We start from the raw sequence: 19,006 nt of genomic DNA on the forward strand, positions 1-19,006 counted from the left end.
TCCCATTCTTACAAAATGGTAAAGTGCTAAGTGAACTTCTTGAATTTCAGAACAAGAAGCCTAACACCAGATGCACTAGGCCTATTTGTAATCAGCTCACTGCAGTTGTTAGAGAGCTTCAAGCCTGTATTTTCCTATAATGGTTTATGTTAAAATATTTTAGAAGCTGTGTCATTTGCCTAAGCACAAAGCACAACTGTCACTGTTTTAACTTTTTAATAGGAGACTAAACTCCAGAGGTACATCTCAAGCCTGACAGGTAAATAACAATGACCTTCAAGAGATTTTGAAGCTAAAAGTCAGTGCTACCAAAATCTAAATAAAACTACAACTGTAAAATCAGAAAGTAATTACTCTAGATATGAACCTTCTGAAGTCATCTCCTTTTGAGAAAAGACTGAGTAAATGGTTTCACCATACTGTTCTCATTTTGCTTTCAATAGGGAAAAAAGTTTAAGTGAAAATAGGAAACTTTGAATACTGTAGTATACAGAAGTTTAGAGTATTTTTACAGAATATATGCTGACCTTATTTTTTATTTTTGTGCCCATCTATTTTATTTTTAATGTGATGCCTATGCCAAAACCACAAAATGATGCAGAGCCCTTCCTGGAAATTACAGTTGACGGCCAACACAAAAGAAACTTTTATGCAGGTACTATTCATCAATACAAACAGAAACAGAGAGTAAAAAGACAGGGAAATTTTGAATTATAGGAGCAGTTGTAAATTGGCATTCTCCTGTGGCTTGGGCTGGAGGGCTCTTCTGCTGGGAAGTTCTGTTATATACAAAGACTTGGTGTGAAAACGATTTAAGTCATTTCTGTAACTGCAAAACTGGTATTTCCTTTTATGAATGACCAGCCTTGTTTACAGAGGAATGTCTCCAAGGAGCTTTCTATCTGTTTTCTGAAGGTCATTTGGAAAGCCTTCTGAAAGTCCAATTTGTTTCTGTGTTTTATTAAGTACATTCTAGTGGGCTATGTAGGTGAAAATCTGGGTTGCTTGGTGATAAAGTAGTGAGAAAAGAGCATCTATCTCCTGCCAAAAAGAATTTATAGTGTGAAATTTTGTTTACTATAATTTCTTAAATGATTTTTGTAGATCTATTATTTTCTCTGTTTAACAACACTAATTCCTAAACTGTCACAATGTGACGTACTTCCCATAATGGATGAAGCTGGAATACTGACTTATCAGCATTTTTGTTAGTGCTGTATTGTGCTTTTGGAGATATCAGTCTGATGCAGAAAATGTCAGTACTATGATAATGCAAAAGCCTTTCTGTCATTGTGGGTCAGTAAGAAATTACCCCTTAGGTATTGTAATGAGAGCTGTGCTGGAAGCATTCAGATAGCACCAAATATTCACTCCTGTGTTTGTTAGTGCCTGAATGTTTCCCAGATTTGCTTCAAGGCTTTTCTTCTGAGAAATTGCTTGTTTCGTCCTTTTAACATGAGGGTTTTGGACAACCTTCTCATCAGTCCTGTGAGCTAAGCAGTAATTTGGGTGGAAAGTGAAGACATAACAAGAAAGTTGCCATAAAACTCATTTAAGGCCACCTAAAACCTAAATGTACAGTCCCTATAATGGTTAAATATTGCATATTCTAGGGCAAAGCATGCAAACACATGTCCCATAATTGTAATTATGTGGAGTTACGGTGTTTGTACAAGAAGTCTGCTTCTTTTTCTTTTTCTTTCTTTTTTTTTTTTTTTTTTTTTGTTTTGTGATGCAGTGGAAGATCATAGAATGGTTTGGGTTGGAAGGGACCTTAAAGTTCATCTAGTTCCAAATGTCCTGCCATGGCGGGGCTGGAACTCCAACTTCTCCAGTATCCTGTTGGGAAAATATATTTCTCTTCCCTGTTTAGGATTTCCTCTCATTACGCCAGTTCCACAAGATGGCAGTACTTGATGAATAAATGGTACTGATGCCTAATGACAGCCAAAATCTGAGATAATCTGGGAGTTTTAGCAACTCAAAAGAAGTTGCTGCTTCTCTTTTTTTTTATTTATAAGAAAAGCAGCAAAAACTGCACTCAAGATTACAGGCTGAATTTACTATACATAGCTATAAACCATGAGATTTGCATGATGGCTTTGCTTTGCCATTCAGAAATATTCTGTTTAAACAAAATAAAGTATCAGGAAAAATATATGCCTAAATCTCCCTGCTGAAAATACTAAACTGTATTTATCTCACACCCAGTTTTCACCTTTATCATTACACTTGCTGTTTGAATATTCTGTGTACCAGCCACAAAATAAGGGTGCAATATACGGCACTTTCTAATGGTGGAGAACACTTCACATTCAGAGGGGGGAAGGCTTCTTTTTAGCCAAGATGAATGATAACAACGGGTTGTTCCTCCAGCCTCCCACCACAACCAGATAAATAATTTTGGTGCATTTCTTTGTGCTGCTGTGGCTTATTATCAATGCTCATTAATCCTCCAAGAAAATATTTAATGAAGGTAATTTATTTGTTGCATTGTAACGCAACCACAAAGAGCAAACAGATATTGTCAATTTATCAGCTAGCAATGAAATTGCTTTTTTTTTCTGCTCTGGGGGCTCTGTATCTACTGCTCAGTTACCTGAAACACAATTCTACCAATCACATATTTGTCTTTGTTCGGATTTAATTACAGTGATAAATCTTCAAATATTTTCTTTCTTATAACCATTCACAGAACCAATATCTAAAAATGTGGTAGAAAAGGTAAGTATACTGTCAGGACTGATCTTGTACTGGAGGATACAAATATTATATTGACGTTACCAGTGCACACAGCCAATATAGTCTCATTTGTACATTTGACATGTATGAAATGTATCCAGTCATTGAAACATGTAAAGATCGATGAAAGCTCTTTCTCATACATTTGCTCTTTAAAAAGACCACACAGCATTCAACAAAAATACGGCTTCTGGGAAAGGATGCTAAATTATTGCGTATATTTGATTGTAACTGGCATGATTTTCATATAAAAAAAATAAATAAATAAATCTGTTCCAGAAAGAATCAAAATATTGTGATCAAAAGGAACTCAAAAACACATGTTCTTCAGGCCCTTCTTTTGCCCTCAGGCAAGATCAGATATTCTCAGCCCAGTCTTTAAAAATGTCCAGTGAGTTATATTCGTAAATTTAGATCTTCAGAATAATCTATTTTATTACTCAGTTAATAATTAGAGAGTTTTCATTAATATTTGTGTGTAATTCCTTTTTTTTCCCCTATACTGTTTATTATTTATTCAACTTATCACATTGAAAGTATTGAAACCACTTTATTGATGACCTACATTAAACTTTTACAGTTACAATGAAAGATCATTATCCTTGTGTATATCAGGCTTCTGGGTTTGAGGCTAGATCAGCCAAATCTATTCAACTTTTTCTTAGAAGTCATGGTTTCAACTCCTTTACTTAGTTTTATTCTTGTCATCTCTACTGCTTTCCTATATCTTAATATGTAGGACCTAAAGCTGGACATGGTATTCTATTTGAGACATTAACACTATTGATAATTAAGGTAGTAGTCGTCTTAGTATGTCTGAGAACTGAAGTATGCAATTTTCCGTTCTACTAAGTATTCCATTTTCTGTAATAGCAGTATTTTTCTAAGGAAGAATGCTGTTTAATCACTTATTTCCCTTTATTCTATCTGTAAATTTGATCTTTGGTAAATAATCTTCATTTTGCTGAATTTTGTGTTACTCACTGCAAGTAATTTCTCAATGTACTGATCCTTTTGGATTCTGATTCTGTGCTCTGCATTAATTGTAACTTCTTGCAGCTAGGAGTCATTCAAAAAAATGCTAAATATGCCTTCCTTTCCACTAGGGCACTCACATTTTTAAAGAAAAAAAAAAAAAAAAAATTTATATGATTTGTTCTTGACAAATCTGTATTGGCTGTTTCTTAACACCTCGTTATCACCTTATTGCTTACAAAATCAGTGTTTAATATTAAGTCACAGTAACTTTGCAGAACTCAAACTCAGCCTGACTATGGTCCCACCTTTAAGCTTGCGGGGGGGGGATGTTTTAATAATCTTTTGGAAGTAAATGAAATAATCTAACAAAAGCTTTACTATTGATACTCATCTATTATTAGATAGGAATGGAAATCAATACTTATGTAGAAAAATCCTGAATGCTCCATATAAACTGATGTTCTGTGTTTTATAATATACCGGATAATGCAGATGTCACTCTATAATGCTATTTTCTATGAAAAGCAGAAAAAAGTGGATGATAAAAAGTAATAAACCGTCTAAGTGATACCAAAGAACTTAATTCAGAATTTAAGCATTAGCATTGCAGCTCTTTTAATCAATACTACTGACTTTATAGAACTATTGAAACATCTAAGGTCAGCAGGAGCAGGGAGGTGATCGTTCCCCTGTACTCAGCACTGGTGAGGCCGCACCTCGAGGCCTGTGTTCAGTTTTGGGCCCCTCACTACAAGAAAGACATGGAGGGGCTGGAGCGTGTCCAGAGAAGGGCAACCGAGCTGGTGAGGGGCCTGGAGCACAAGTCTTATGAGGAGCGGCTGAGGGAACTGGGGCTGTTTAACCTGGAGAAAAGGAGGCTGAGGGGAGACCTTATCGCTCTACAACTACCTGAAAGGGGGTTGTAGTGAGGTGGGTGCTGGTCTCTTCTCCAAAGAGACAAGTGATAGGATGAAAGGAAATGGCCTGACGTTGCGCCAGGGAAAGTTTAAATTGGATATTAGGAAAAAATTCTTCACTGAGGCGGTTATGAAGCATTGGAACAGGCTGCCCAGGGAAGTGGTGGAGTCACCATCCCTGGAGGTATTTAAAAGACGTGTAGATGTGGCACTTAAGGACATGGTTTAGTGGTGGAGTTGGCAGTGTTAGGTTAATGGTTGGACCCGATGACGTTAAAGGTCTTTTCCAACCTAAATGATTCTATGATTCTTTGATTAGTAGTTTCCAAAGACAAGAATTAGAGGTAATTTTGTACCAGCTTTAGACAGGGTAATCAGGAAGACTCAAATTATAAATTCATCAGCTTCAATCTTAGATGAAATAATTCAATGACTCATATAAGACTTGATTAATAGCCAATTTTAAAAGTGAGATATAATTAACAATATTGGAAGAAAATAAATCTAGTCAAACTAACTCAGTATACTTTTATTGTTCTTTTTATCGACAAAGACAACAAAGCTTCTGTAATGTACCTAGAATTCATGTTTTATAAAAGAACATGCTGTTTAAAAAGAATTGGAATAACTGACTGCAAAGAATGATTAAAAGGATCAGTTCTGGAATTCTTTGTCCTTTACTGCTGAACATTTTAACATTTAAAAACAATCCTATGCAGTTGTAATCATTGTTTTACAGGAGACATAAAACTTTGCAGTGACAAATGTGCAGGATGAGTCACTGGTAAACTTTGATTTGGTTAGGTTATTATTATTAGAACCTTTTTTTATGATAGAAATGTTTTGGATGTATAGTAACACAGATTGATTATTTCTTAATAAGTTGAATGAACAAGAATTCTGTGGTAATGACTAACTAACTATTGTACTCATGAAAAGTGTGGCACTGGAAAATAATGAGGATATTTTTTAATGCTTGGGAAAACACATCACTATAGAATATTTATATGCAGAAATTATTTTCTCTGGCAAAACAATGAACAGAATTTAAAGTAATTTTCTTTTCTCTTTTTTTCTCTTTCATACTTTACATCTCTCTTGTTCTCTGATCATGCTATGATACTTGATTTTGTCTACATTTTAATGGCTCTGGTGTGATAGTTACGCTTCCATGGTCTACTTTTTACTTAAGTCTGCTGCAGGGATAAGCACAATGAAAAGTCATACTCCACAGCAGTGTTACCTGCAGTGAACCCCACAATCCTGCACCTAAGTAGGCTGCTGCATTACATGGAAATTTCATTTTATGACTACTGCAATGATACCCATAAATTAATGCATTTTGAAGGCATGACTAGGAAATTCATCAAAACAAAACAAAACAAACAAAAAAGAAGTAATGATAGGATGATGATCATCCAAATTTGTGGAATATCTCTATTCCAAATGCAAGAGTGTCATTATCTCTTTTTCAGCTGAGAGATGCAAAATCTCTGCATCCCTAGCTTTTTCCCACTCCTTATTTAGGAACAGAGGCTCTGTTAAGCAAATTCTGTAATTTGCCTTAAAACACTCACTGATAGTTCAGTTATCAGAGTATCAGTGTCTCAAGGAGTTTATATATATGTTTCAGTTTGGCTTTTTGTACTTGCAGGAAAGAAAGCAACTTAAATTTGTCACTTTATCCCTCATTCACCCTAATTCCTAATGCCAGGAAGGATTAATAGTAGCAGAAAGATTTATTTAACAAGATTTAATTTCAGGCTTCTGGGTGTAGAAATGAAAATAAAATGCTACTGCAGTTCTAGTTTATACTTCAAAACACAATCTTTTCTAACAACCTTCACCACTCTATACATGCAGTTGTTGTATAGGCAAAACCTGAGTACTCAGAGTCCATAGAGTTGCCTTTGTATGGCTGCGCATATTGAACTCTAAGACATGCCCCACTGCCTCTCTGCTTTATATTCTCTTGGTGCTAGGTGTTTTAATATAAATATAAAGGCTTTTGCTGGGTCTATCTGCTGGTCAGTGTTTGGTGAATTCCACCATAGCCATGGCACGATATGATTGATGGATCTTCCTTGGGCCTGCTCCTTTGCTTATATGGTATTTATTATCCTAAGTTCTCAAATCAAGGGCAGTACCATTATTATCACTTTTATATAGGAAAACTGAAGAAGATGGAACAAAGTGATTTCCCAGCAGTCATGAATCAGGCCATACTTAAAGTGAAATCTCCACTAATACATAATTCTTTTAATTTCTATTATTCTTTCCTCTCTTCACCAGCTCTTTGTACATCTACCAGAAATGCCAAAACACACAGGAAAAAAGTAACGGTCAATGAATCCTTGGGAGCTGTGTAGATGAACATCAGAGATGGGTAGCTACCCCCTCATCCTCCCTCTGAATTTGATTTTCAAATGTTAAAAAAAAAAATTAGCTGTATAAATCACATAATCCCCTGAGTGTTCAAGGTCTAGTGCTCAGCTCCTTCTCGGTATGTTTTCTAGGCTTAAATGCAGCAAGGAATGGATCCGCCATTATATCTTTCTGAACACAATGGAACATGCGAACATATTCTTCAGAGAATAACGTAAAACCAAATTTATAGTCCCCAAAAGACAATTTTTAAATATCAAGAATGACAGTGACAGATTTTTTTTTTCACCTTAATTAAAAAATAACTCAAAGTGCAGATGAAAAGGAAGATACATGTCACATTAGCAAACTGCCCTAGAATGCTGATAATGCTGTTCAACCATGTTGTATAAATAAATCACTACAAATAACCTCAGCAACAATCAATCATTTAAAATTTAACAATGTAGAGTCTGGAACTCTTACCTGTTTTTACATATAGACAATACACTGTTGAGTCCCTGTGCACATTGTTCTGCACTACTGGAAACCCAGCGAACAGCTTCCATCCATCTTCTACTTGTCACATAATTGTTATTTAGAGATAATGCATAGCCTTCTGTTGTGTTTCTTTCAGCCTAGGGCAGTGTCCCATGATTATAATCTCTCCTCCTCAAGCCCTTAGCAATAGCAGTCAAAGTGACACCTAATGTGTCACATTATATATTACATATCACATGGAAAAAGAAGATATTTGTCCAACTCTCCCTGTTTTGTGTTTTTGTGGTTTGGTGGGTTTTTTTTCCTAAAAGAAATATCATTATTAAAGTAATGAAAATAACAGGCAATTCTCCCTCCTGTCCTGAGTACGTGTATAGTTTTCAGAAGACTAATTATGTTTTTCAAACAGGCATGAAGCATGATGTTATGAAATCACAAGATCTGGACTGTAAATCAGTGCAATTTTAGTCTTTTCTTGAAATTTTCTTTGTAGATCATCCTCTGTAAAATGGGTAGCACTCCTTCCTTCCATCTTGCATTTGGCAGAGCTTAAAATTGATTCTTTGGGATTGAAACTACATCGTATTTTACTAAACTCCTAAAGGATCTTGTGGTTCTGCAGGAAAAGCCAAACTGAGACAAACCCTTCATCAGTATTATCTATATCCTTCTTTCTCCTTCTTCTTCCTGAATTTTTATCCCTGCAGTCGCCAATGGAAGACTTTCTTAACTATTGAAAGAGGAAAATACCATGAAAATTAACGCTTCAAGAAACCAATAAAAGAAATGAAATTTTCCAGTTACAGATTCTCCACTCTAGGTTAATAGCATAAACTCAACAGGAATTGTATTAGCTTGTTAATGAAGTCATCAGCAATGATTTTAATGATATCAGAACATAACATGACAACAGAGGAGATGATAGAATGACAGAATCATAGAATGGTTTGGGTTGGAAGGGACCTTAAAGATCACCCGTTCCAACCCCCCTGCCATGGGCAGGGACACCTTCCACTAGACCAGGTTGCTCCAAGCCCCATCCAACCTGGCCCTGAACACTGCCAGGGATGGGGCAGCCAAACCCTCCCTGGGCAACCTGTTCCAGTGCCTCACCACCCTCACACTGAAGAACTTCTTCCTCATCTAATCTAAATCTACCCTCTTTCAGTTTCAAGCCATTACTCCTTGTCCTATCACTAAACTCCCTGGTAAAGAGTCCCTCCCCATCTTTCCTGTAAGTCCCCTTTACATATTGAAAGGCCGCTATAAGGTCTCCTCAGAGCCTTCTTTTCTCCATGCTAAACGAGCTCAACTCTCTCAGCCTGTCCTCATAGAAGAGCTGCTCCAGCCCTTTGATCATCTTTGAGGCCCTCCTCTGGACTCACTCCAACAGGGCCATGGCCTTGTTACACTTGGGGCCCCAGAGCTGAACACAGTACTGCAGGTGGGGTCTCATGAGAGCAGAGTAGAGGAGGAGAAAGTGGGCAATCAAATTATCAGAATTAAGTGTGGTATTCATTACTACATTGTCAAAAAGATGGCATTGTGATAAAAAAAGAAGTCACTTTTCCACTGCTGTTGCTCTGGAAAACATCTTCTGCTGTCAGAAGATAAAGGACTCACATGTGCTGCTGCACAGGGGTTTGGATTTGGCTGCAATCATTCAGATTTTTGTTTGAACTCTATATTATGCTTATATCTATTCAGTCGTTTTTCCTTGAAAAATCTAAGCAATTGCCTTTAACATATTTACTGTTAAGTAAGTTATAATTACCTTCATGCCAATTACAATTGTATTAGGTAAGAAAAAAGAACATAAATGCACCCAGATATGTATTTCTAAACAATTTCTAGTCTCCCCTTTGAAAAAGAAAAATGAAAACTAGATATCCCAACTAGAATTCGTTTTATACGGCTTCATTTATTTGAAACAATCTTCCTGAACTGATCAAATACGGCTATATGAAAATCTATGTTTCATTAAGCATTGTATCACTTCAAATGGTTGTAAGTTCACTTTCATATCGTACTTACAAAATAAGGAATAACTGACTTTATTACATAGGGAAACTTGTTAATGGAATCTTATAGATCTCAGATCAGTTCAGTCCAAAGCTTTCTCATTCTGAATCAAGACTGACCTCCTAACATTTTCAGGAGTCATCTCTACCAGAGTCACCATTGAGTTCAGTTAGTCATGCCTAGTCTGGGAAGAGTTGCATTTTCTGAAAACTCCACTGTTTTCACCCTTTTTTTAATCCTTTAAGTTTTCCCCATAATGGTAATGGAGAGAAAAAGCTAGACTCCAGACCCTTAGAAATGAATCATTTTTCACCTCTTCCTCCTTCTTATGTTTCGTCTTATTTCAGCTGTCTGATCAGCATTGTATTTCTGGCTGCTTCTCCTTAGTCACATTGATTAACATGCACTCTCACTCTATTCTTTTCTGTGGTATGAAGTGGAGAGGTAATTGGGATTAATTAGGAATTTTCTGTCTTAAACAAAATGGGCTTTCTGACATTTAACTAACTGACATGTTTGTAAAATGGTATTATTCCAGCCACCAGCTTAGTAAAACATCACAACTACATAGCAAATGGATTCTAATAGGAATGTTGTTATGAGAGGGTCAATTTTGCGAGGGCTGTGCACATCTGTGACTGTACTGTTGTATGCTACTCCAATCCTAGATCTATTAATGTTGGGCTTCTGCTATTTTAGAAGTTATATAGCCTGTGCCACAGAAAAAGTTTTTGCAACGCTGTTTCCTACTTTAATTGGTACCTTTACAATGTTAGTTGCAGAAATGTGGTTGTGCTAACGTGAACGTACATTTCTGTTAAACTTAGCAGGACAATGCTGTCATGTTTAATCACTAGACTGAGGGGTTCCTGATAGTTATGTCTAATTTGTTGGGACATCTCAGTAACAGGCTAGTAACTTGTCTCTAGGGAAGAGGATCTTGCCCACTGCAGAAACTTTTCATCATTATTGTCCCATTTGTCAAGCTGTAGACAAACAGCCACATACGGCTGGCGCCTGGCAGAAGAGCACCAGCCTGAGGGCCAACATACTCAACACATTTTTTAAATTAATTAATCTCCTGTGCTTCCTCCCTCTTCTCCTGGTATCTCCTTTCACTTTGATTCTCCTAACTGGCAGCTGGGGTAATATTTGTTGACAATAGTGTGGCTGTGAAACTACAGCACACGTCCCTTAAGCAGAGCCCTGTCAGGGCTGCCCCTTCATCCAATTTTGTGCACTGCCTTAATTGGCCAAGGTCAGCCAGCTTTCTCTCACTACATTTTCATAGTCCCTGAGAGGAAGAAGAGCTCCAGTGAGTGATCCGATGGGTCTAGGGACATTAAACTTTCAGTTTCTAGTGTAACAAAATATTTTTTGAAAGAATTATTAGTGTTTTTAAGGGGGTGGGCATGATTTATCAACAGTGACAACATTTGAAAAAGTTTTTCTTAAAAAAATACCAAATTACAAGTTCTTTGGGAGAATTTACTACAGTTGGACCAATAACTTATTTCTGTTCATGTATTACTTTTCAAATTATTTAAAAAAATAAAAATAAGAGAAAATCTAAACTTCTATGTCAAGAAAGTTTCAATCGATAATAAATATTTATCCATATGCTTACTATACAGACTTTGCCTAGAATTTGGGGCACATGCAGATCATTAAAATCTAATTAAAATATAATAGCAACCCATTGCCGAAAGACTGGGAGTAACTCCTCATTGGCAAACATAGCTTGTTACAATGCTACCTTATAGAAAATTCTATCATAGCCAAACTCTTAAAGTTCATATCCTCAGATGCATGCCTTCAACATGATTGAGGAAGGAAACCCTATAAAGTGCTTCAGGGAAGTCAGCAGCAAAATTACTGGTCATGTATTGAGTAATGAAAAGACCACAGGAAAAAAAAAAAAAAAAAAGAAGTTAATTGTGTTTGTTCATTTCATAATGAAAACTACAGGCAGAGTCATCAATCAGTTGCACAGATTTCTATATTGAGCTTTGTCAGTGGCCGTGGACATTCTGTTTAATGATAACACACACGGGAATTAGCATTACTAGACAAGAAAGTTTCAAAAGCAGTCTAGTAAAAGTGATAAAGTAGGGGATGCAAGAGGGAAACACCTTTATGATTCTTCCAGGGAAAAATGTGGGTGAAGAGATGAGATGACCCTATGGAATTAATCCAGAATTAGGACAGAAACATAGAGTTTAAGGGACTGTGAACCTCTCTTCTAACACTATTTTTTCTCCCATTATTGAAAAGCAAATTCAAGCTTTGTTAGCATCCAGTAAAAGTCAAATAAACACACAAATATAGTAAAGCCTAAGGGTGAAGTACAGGAACCCTTCAACTCATGATAGCTAACTCACTCATTCAGCTGATACATGTGGCTCTCAGAACAGTGCTTTTAAAATACTTTATATGTACATTATGATCATTTATATGTTATGGACATGTAAAGAAGTGATAGAGAAGTTGTGCCATCTTGTCCTCTATGTATGACATATTAAGGGCTTATTAAAGAAACTTTTCTGTGCTGTACAGTTAGCAATCATTTTCTAATACTGTTACTTAAGTGGCCTGTTTTTGTTACTCAGCATCATGCTCCCACAATGAATTAGAATGAGTGAAGAACAAACTATGGCATGACATTACAAAAGAAATAAAATTAAGATGGGTGTCCTGTATGTCTTCGTATAGATACCCTTACTACAAGTCAACTGTTTGTTAAGTCTAGGACACATATTTGGCTTCCATTTTTACATTAATATAAGTCTTAAGGAAAAAAAAAAAAAAAACAAAAACAAACCAAACAAACTCCAAACTTCAGTGTTCTTCTAACTCTCACTTTTGTTAGTAGAAGGAGAAGCATCAGGGTATTGGACAGTTCTACCTTCCCAGCAAGCCTAGAAGTTAGGAGGAGGTGATAGTTATGTCCAGCGAATGTGAAATGTTCCATTTGCCACCACCAGTTTCATACACATTCACCTCTACAGACTACTAGTAGAAGGTACTGACTGATGAATAAGTTCTGCTTAGCTTAGGGGAGAGTCATGGCTGGAGGCATGACCTGTCCAGCTGTTGTTTTAGGAAACCTGTGAGTGGCCAGTGCTTTGATAGGAACCAGCAAAATGGTCCTCCTTGTTCTCAAGATGAGAGGAGAAATGTGACTTTCACCTATACATTGCTTTCTCCTGGAAGCAAATTATATGAATTTATTTGCCAAAGTTGATTGGAAAAGCCAGATTTGAAAAAAATATATCACAGAAAAAACCTGGATATTACTTTACTTTTTAATACATACAGAACTATATTGATATCACAAATCAAGGTCAGGAAGAAATCTCCCCTGAAGTAACAGGTTAACAAGATGAAGTAGCATCCAGTCACGTCTAGAGAGAGATGGAGATTCACAGATCTAAGTTCATGCAGGCTTCCTATGATTTTGAAGAAACTGTAATGGGTAAGTCTATGTAAATATGGAAGTTCTCTAATGTGCACTGAAATGCCACTCTTAGGTGCCTAGATCCTGGGATTGAATACACAGCCTTAAGATAACCTTGTGGCCTTCATATACATAAAGTTAGACACCTGTGAATTGGATTCACAAAAGCCAGCTTAGTAAATGGAGAGCCAGAGGGTGCATGGATGCCTTCAAAACAGAATTTGCTGCGTCCTGCATGCAGATACCTGAGCCAATTGCCTGTAAACAAGTTAATGAGCATACTGAGGGCAGGCTAGCCCAAATATAACAATCTTGTTATCATAACTGATTTGCCTGGAGAAGTCTACTCCTAACAATTCTGTACCTGAATGAGGTCATTTAGAGCCTGTCTCGTTATTTCTATGTATAATTTGTGCAGTAAGGGCCTAACCAGCGGAGTTCTAACTAGAGAGCTACTGCGCTTCAGTTGGACTTGGTTTCCTACTTGTAGCGGAGCTGCACCCCAAAGCTGCAGTTTTAATGCAAACGCAGCCTTCAGATTCCTTTTGCAGACCCTGAGCAGCGAGAAGTGATTGGTTTGTGTTTACTTCTAAAGTGGTTTTCTGTGTATGTCCAAAGTACACACAAACAGGAGCTGAAAACAACTTAAAAAAACATTATTTGACATGACTTTCGCCATTTAATATGGGGACTAGGACAGCTGTGTAGGAAATAGAAGAATAGGACAAAGCCTCCTGAAAACTGGTAGAAGGAGTTGTATTTTAGCAGCTTGTCAGTTTAGCAACACACTATGCAGACATCTGGAAGATGCGTGGGAAGGACTGTGATCCCTATAGCACTGGCATTAATCATCTTCGGTGAAGAATTTTTCATGAAAACTACAGCTTTATAACACTAAAGGGGAGGCATAAAAGATGCAGCCTATAGCACAGTTTCCAAACTGGGTAAGATCAGCTTTGTCCTTTAGAAAGAGAGAAAAAACAGTTATAGTTTAACATCTGTACAGATGTTACATGCTGTGGAAAGATTATGTAGCAGTGCTTCTTCCAGACGGCAGCGTCCCTTTGAGGCGGGAGGCAGCATGCATCTGCCTTCCCCTGCACGTATCAATGCTGTTCTCATTCCAACAATGGGAATCGTCGTTCTCTATTAAGCTCATACTGAAAGCTTTGAATAAAAGCCTTAAAAAGCTTAGCTGAAAGTATTAATTCTGAGGGAAACATGTAAATCTGGATGAAATTTTCCATTCAATTTTAATCTCTCTATGGTAAACCTTGTAATTAAGATGATTAAATGAATGAATAAAACCCTATATTTACATCCTTTAGAATACCACAACGAAAAGCCATAATCCTGTTTATGGGAAAAAGCAGTAGAGGCCTTTTAAAATGGAGACATCAACAAAAACTTGTTTAAGCAGTTAGTAATGAATGAACCTCTCATTTAGCAAGGCTGCCTAAGAGTTAACTGTCTAGGAAACCCATCTTGGAGAAAAAAAGCTAATGTGGGGTGAGGAATAATCAAATGTTATGTTTATGGATGATCAAGTTATCGACGATTAATATATTTCACAAGGGACAACTTAAGGATTTGCAACAAAACAGTATTAGTAGAAAAGCTTCTAGAATAGACACATTAAAATGATACAGGACTCCCAATGAAATCACAGGAAGCATTTTTTTGGAGTGATGGTCCAGGAAAAGCAGGAGGTGAGAATGTGCTGGTGGCTGTTTGTCATAAGGAATCTGCACAAAATTCTTTTCATTGAATGTATTTTCCTTCACCGTTCTGAAAGAAAGGGTAGCATCTCTCCCAAAAACCTCCCTCATTTTGCAGCTCAGCTATTTCTTAGCAAGGATGACAATAACTTAACAAACTCATTTATTAAACCCAAGAAATAATTCTCTTACCTGAATTCACACTGCAAATATTCTGAATATATTTCAAGTGCACTCCCCCTCCCCCCCTTATTTCCTCTGTAAAATATTTGGACAACAACCTAATGAAAACTTACAAGAATTATCTATATATATCACAAGTTTGTGTTTGTTTGTTTATTGCATTACCTTTTGATAATATATCACAACATTAATAAACAGAAATCAGGTCTGTATACATATGCAACTTGTTTTCTGATTAAATTCTTGTCAAAAGAAATTATTTTTGTATTTTTTCAGTCAGTGGTACTTTATAAAGACTGAGATTTTTCTAGAGTTGTGTTCTGTAAGAATGGAATATAGGTATTATTCAATCAAAAGTATCTACTTTATCTTTTATTTGAAAACATGTTAATAAACCTATATCTCTTTTAATATGGTGTTCTTTCACTAAGGGATCTTTCTTTTCCCACAATGATATTGTCATTTTCTAAAAAAGCTCAATCCTGAAATTCTTAGGCAAGTTTATAAGTAGTTATTGACTTTAGAGATTGAGGAATGGGATTCTGTTGAAGGACAAATTGTTTACGAGGTTGTGGAGAATGATTAGGTTTGATATTGTATCATAGATTTATCTCCTGGGATAAGCAAGTGAAAATTATTTCCAAAGGTGCTGATCAATGTGAATAAATCAACATAGCGGAGCTTGTGGTGTTCATCCACAAAAAAAATCTCTGTCATCAAAAACACCCCCATAACTCATGGTCTTGTTAATGTTAGATGTTTACACATCTCAAACATGCTTTAAGTAGTCTTTAGCTTAGATTTATCTACTACACACTACAATAGCTTAGAATTCACTTGAAAGTTTGTCTCCCAGGTGATTTTAAAGGTCATAATTTCTTAGGAGTATTTAGAAGACAATACCATCTTTGCAAATCAGACACAGAAACTAAAATGGAGCATCCAGAAACTGAATGCTTAAAAAAAAGAAAAACAAAACCCAAAAAAACCCCAACCAACTGTGTTTTAGATGTTCCTGAACACAAATCTTTGAAGTTCCTCTACTCTGCAAAAGTGTTTTTGTAGCTGCAAGAGAAGTTTCATATTATCTGTTTAATTTCAGAATTGAATTCACACAATCCTCCTTAAAGTTCTGCTTTTGTCCAAAATTATTTTTCACAAACTGACTCTGATCTGGCAGTCGTCTTTCATTAATGTCTTGTACCTTATTGTCATAGTTTTGTGGAATGATTTACTGTTGAAATATCACCAGATGCAGAATTTTTTGGAAGGCCCATGGAGGTAGATCCCTGCTTTCCCAGAAGACTCCAGCCACTGTACTAATACCACTTGCAGTCCCATTGCAGTACCACAAGGACTTACAGCTCCTCAATATTTTGCAAGCAGGGAGCTGGAGGGAAATTGCATGTTGTTCTGTATAACATGATGACCAAAAGAAAGGAAGGTCAAGTCTCCTTCCCATTCACATGAGATTGTTTACATCTGCATATCAATGCACTTTTTCTGCTTTCAGTGATTACTGCTCTACACTGCAGAACCTTTCCTGGCATAGCTATGGTGACAAAATTATGCCAACAGGGGCTCAAAATATTTTTCTGGAAGTAATTTTCCTGCTGGCATAGCATACCGGTGCTCAAACAATATAAACTAAACCAACTGAATCCTGTCTGTGAGCACAGTAGTTTCCACAGCAGGAGTTTTGCTAGTCCATTGATGAAAATGAAAGATATTTGTTTTTCACCATCAAAGGCAATGTGTGTGTTACAGTAGAACACTGCATTGGAATCTGTCTAAATGTAAGTTTAAAAGCATCGTTTTAGGGAAAAATTTATAAACAATTTGATGACATAGAAGGTGCATTTTTTGGAATGACAGCTGTTAAAAGGTGTATGACTACTTCCCTACTAATACCCATCTATCCTCCTTACACACCCAGTTTGTTTGGGGAAATAAAATTCAGCTGTGGTGTTGAAACTATCTCTCACTTTTTCTGCCTACATCTTTTCTCTTTCAGTTTACTTATCATCATCAAGCCTTAACATCACACACTCAATTTCATCACATAAAGACTGTAGTGTTGAACTCAGAAATAGATTATAAAGGCAACTATAACAAAAGAATGTACTCAGAAGAGAGAAAAGCAGAGATGGCTAGAAGATAACAGGTGTTAATTACATTGATAATTGTAATACAGTAATAACAATCATTCTAGAATACATAGAAACTGAACACATTTCTCTAACAGAAACTCAGAGATTTTCTTTTCTGCAGCTCTTCCATCTGCAACATGAGTTTTTTCCAGGGCTCAAATTTGGAGGAAGAAAAAATCCCCTCAGTACAGACCTTCTTTCCCAAAGAGGGAAACGATAGGCTATACTGCATCTACTGAAAAACAAGTTATTCTGTCTAGCATTGTGTCTCCAGGTGTTACATGATATGCAAATATAAAGACATACTTAGCTATCTGCAGACATTGCGGGAGTGCCAATTTGAAAAGCAAAAATGTAACCTCTCCAGAATATCTACACTTTCATTTGGGAATCCACAGGCATTTCATGGGTTTTATGATATTTCTGACTTCTAGCAATGATGCAGTTGTACTGGAAACTAAGCTATACAGCAAGAGGAAGCAATGAAAATCATGGCTGTACTACTGACAAAAAAAAAAGACAATTTGTATTCAACAACAGTATCATGACACTGACATTTGGAACACTTTCTGAAGGCTTCTAAACTCTAAAAGAAATCTTCTGTGACCTCAAGGCAGCATATTCACCACTGGTGGCACAGAGACTATTGTTACGTTCAAGTTTTATACTGGGAATAAGGCAATCTTGTAACAGAAATTCTGCTGCTATTCAGTGGCATTTGCAGTATACAAGCTTTAATTACTCCTTTGGTACTCCAAAAACTGTCAGCAGAAGGGTGGATATTTCATTTTTGAAGTTCTGCATTCAAATACATGTTGTATCTAAAATACTGAGCATCCAATAATAAGCAAACTATAAAAGACCAGCGTACATGCAACCTGCAGCCTACCGTACCTGGTGAATGAAGTGGAGGGGAGCACATCAGAACAACTCCTTGACCTTCACGTACAGAGACAGCACTTCTTGTCCGACCGCTAAAATTCCCCAGATCTATCAAAAGAACGAAGCATTTTAGTTACATACCAAAGATTTAAAATTTTGTGGCTACTGTGACTTACATTTTATTTCCTCTTGTAAAGCTGACAGTTCCTTTTTTCATACCTTAATCTATAATAGGAGGGCCTTTAAAAATAAATCTATTTCCATTACAAAAAATTCCATGTTGCATCAGCATTTTATTACTCTTTATAGTGCACTTGGATACAGTATCAGAGGAAAAGCAGCAGACAAATTATATACCATTTACAAAAAACATTTAATAGTGCTTTTATTTCTTTTTGCCATATCCTGCTTGTTTTTTTTCACCAGCAGAAGTGATTCATAAGCAGTGAAAAAAAGAAATAAACGTGGAGAGAACACCTTGGCTAACATCCAGACTGATGATATTGCTAACATCTAGACAGCGCACAGAATGTTGTGATGAGAAGACGGGAAAACCAGCCTCATTGGTTCTAAAACCAAACCTGGTCTGTAGCTAATTCACTCTTTTAAAATACTTTCCTTCCAATGTCTGTGGTATTATAAACACAATCAAGTTGTGGGTAAACATATTTTCCCTCCAAAAGGTTCCCTCCAGCAGGGGAATAAGGAACATTTCACTTTTTGTACAAAAACTTTTGAATGAGGCTGTAGGGTGCTGCTATGAACAGGTCATTGTGTTTATTTATAAAGCCTCTCAACCAGAAGATCCGATTACTCCATTTACCACAGGGAACGCTGGATCTGGATTCACATTTGAGGGGGATATCTATGCTCTAGCATGCGTATCTGTAGCAGAAGAGATATGACAACTCAGTTCTGCCATCAGACTGGTGCCTTCATCCATTCCCCAGTGCCAGCAATGCCATTCAAAGCCTCTATTCACCCAGGGTTTTTCTAGAGACTTTTATTTCTGATGTGGATGAAGGTGCAGAAAGCTGCAATATGGGTACCCAAAAACATCTTTGAAAAGGATGCTGAAGCTTCAGCGGGCAT

At 36.6% G+C, this 19,006-nt stretch overlaps 1 protein-coding gene across 7 annotated transcripts in view; it reads right to left on the reverse strand.

Moving 5' to 3' along the window:
* Window positions 1–19,006, reverse strand: part of CNTN5 (contactin 5) — a 679,382-nt gene that overhangs the window by 179,544 nt on the left and 480,832 nt on the right. For all 7 annotated transcript variants that reach the window (XM_049823513.1, XM_049823512.1, XM_049823515.1 and 4 more), the window contains one exon: window positions 17,927–18,022. In XM_049823513.1, the coding sequence (XP_049679470.1) occupies window positions 17,927–18,022 (96 nt within the window). The remainder of the gene's footprint in view (window positions 1–17,926; window positions 18,023–19,006) is intronic.

This window comes from Accipiter gentilis, chromosome 19 (assembly GCF_929443795.1).
Source record: "Accipiter gentilis chromosome 19, bAccGen1.1, whole genome shotgun sequence".
Lineage (NCBI taxonomy): Eukaryota > Metazoa > Chordata > Aves > Accipitriformes > Accipitridae > Astur > Astur gentilis.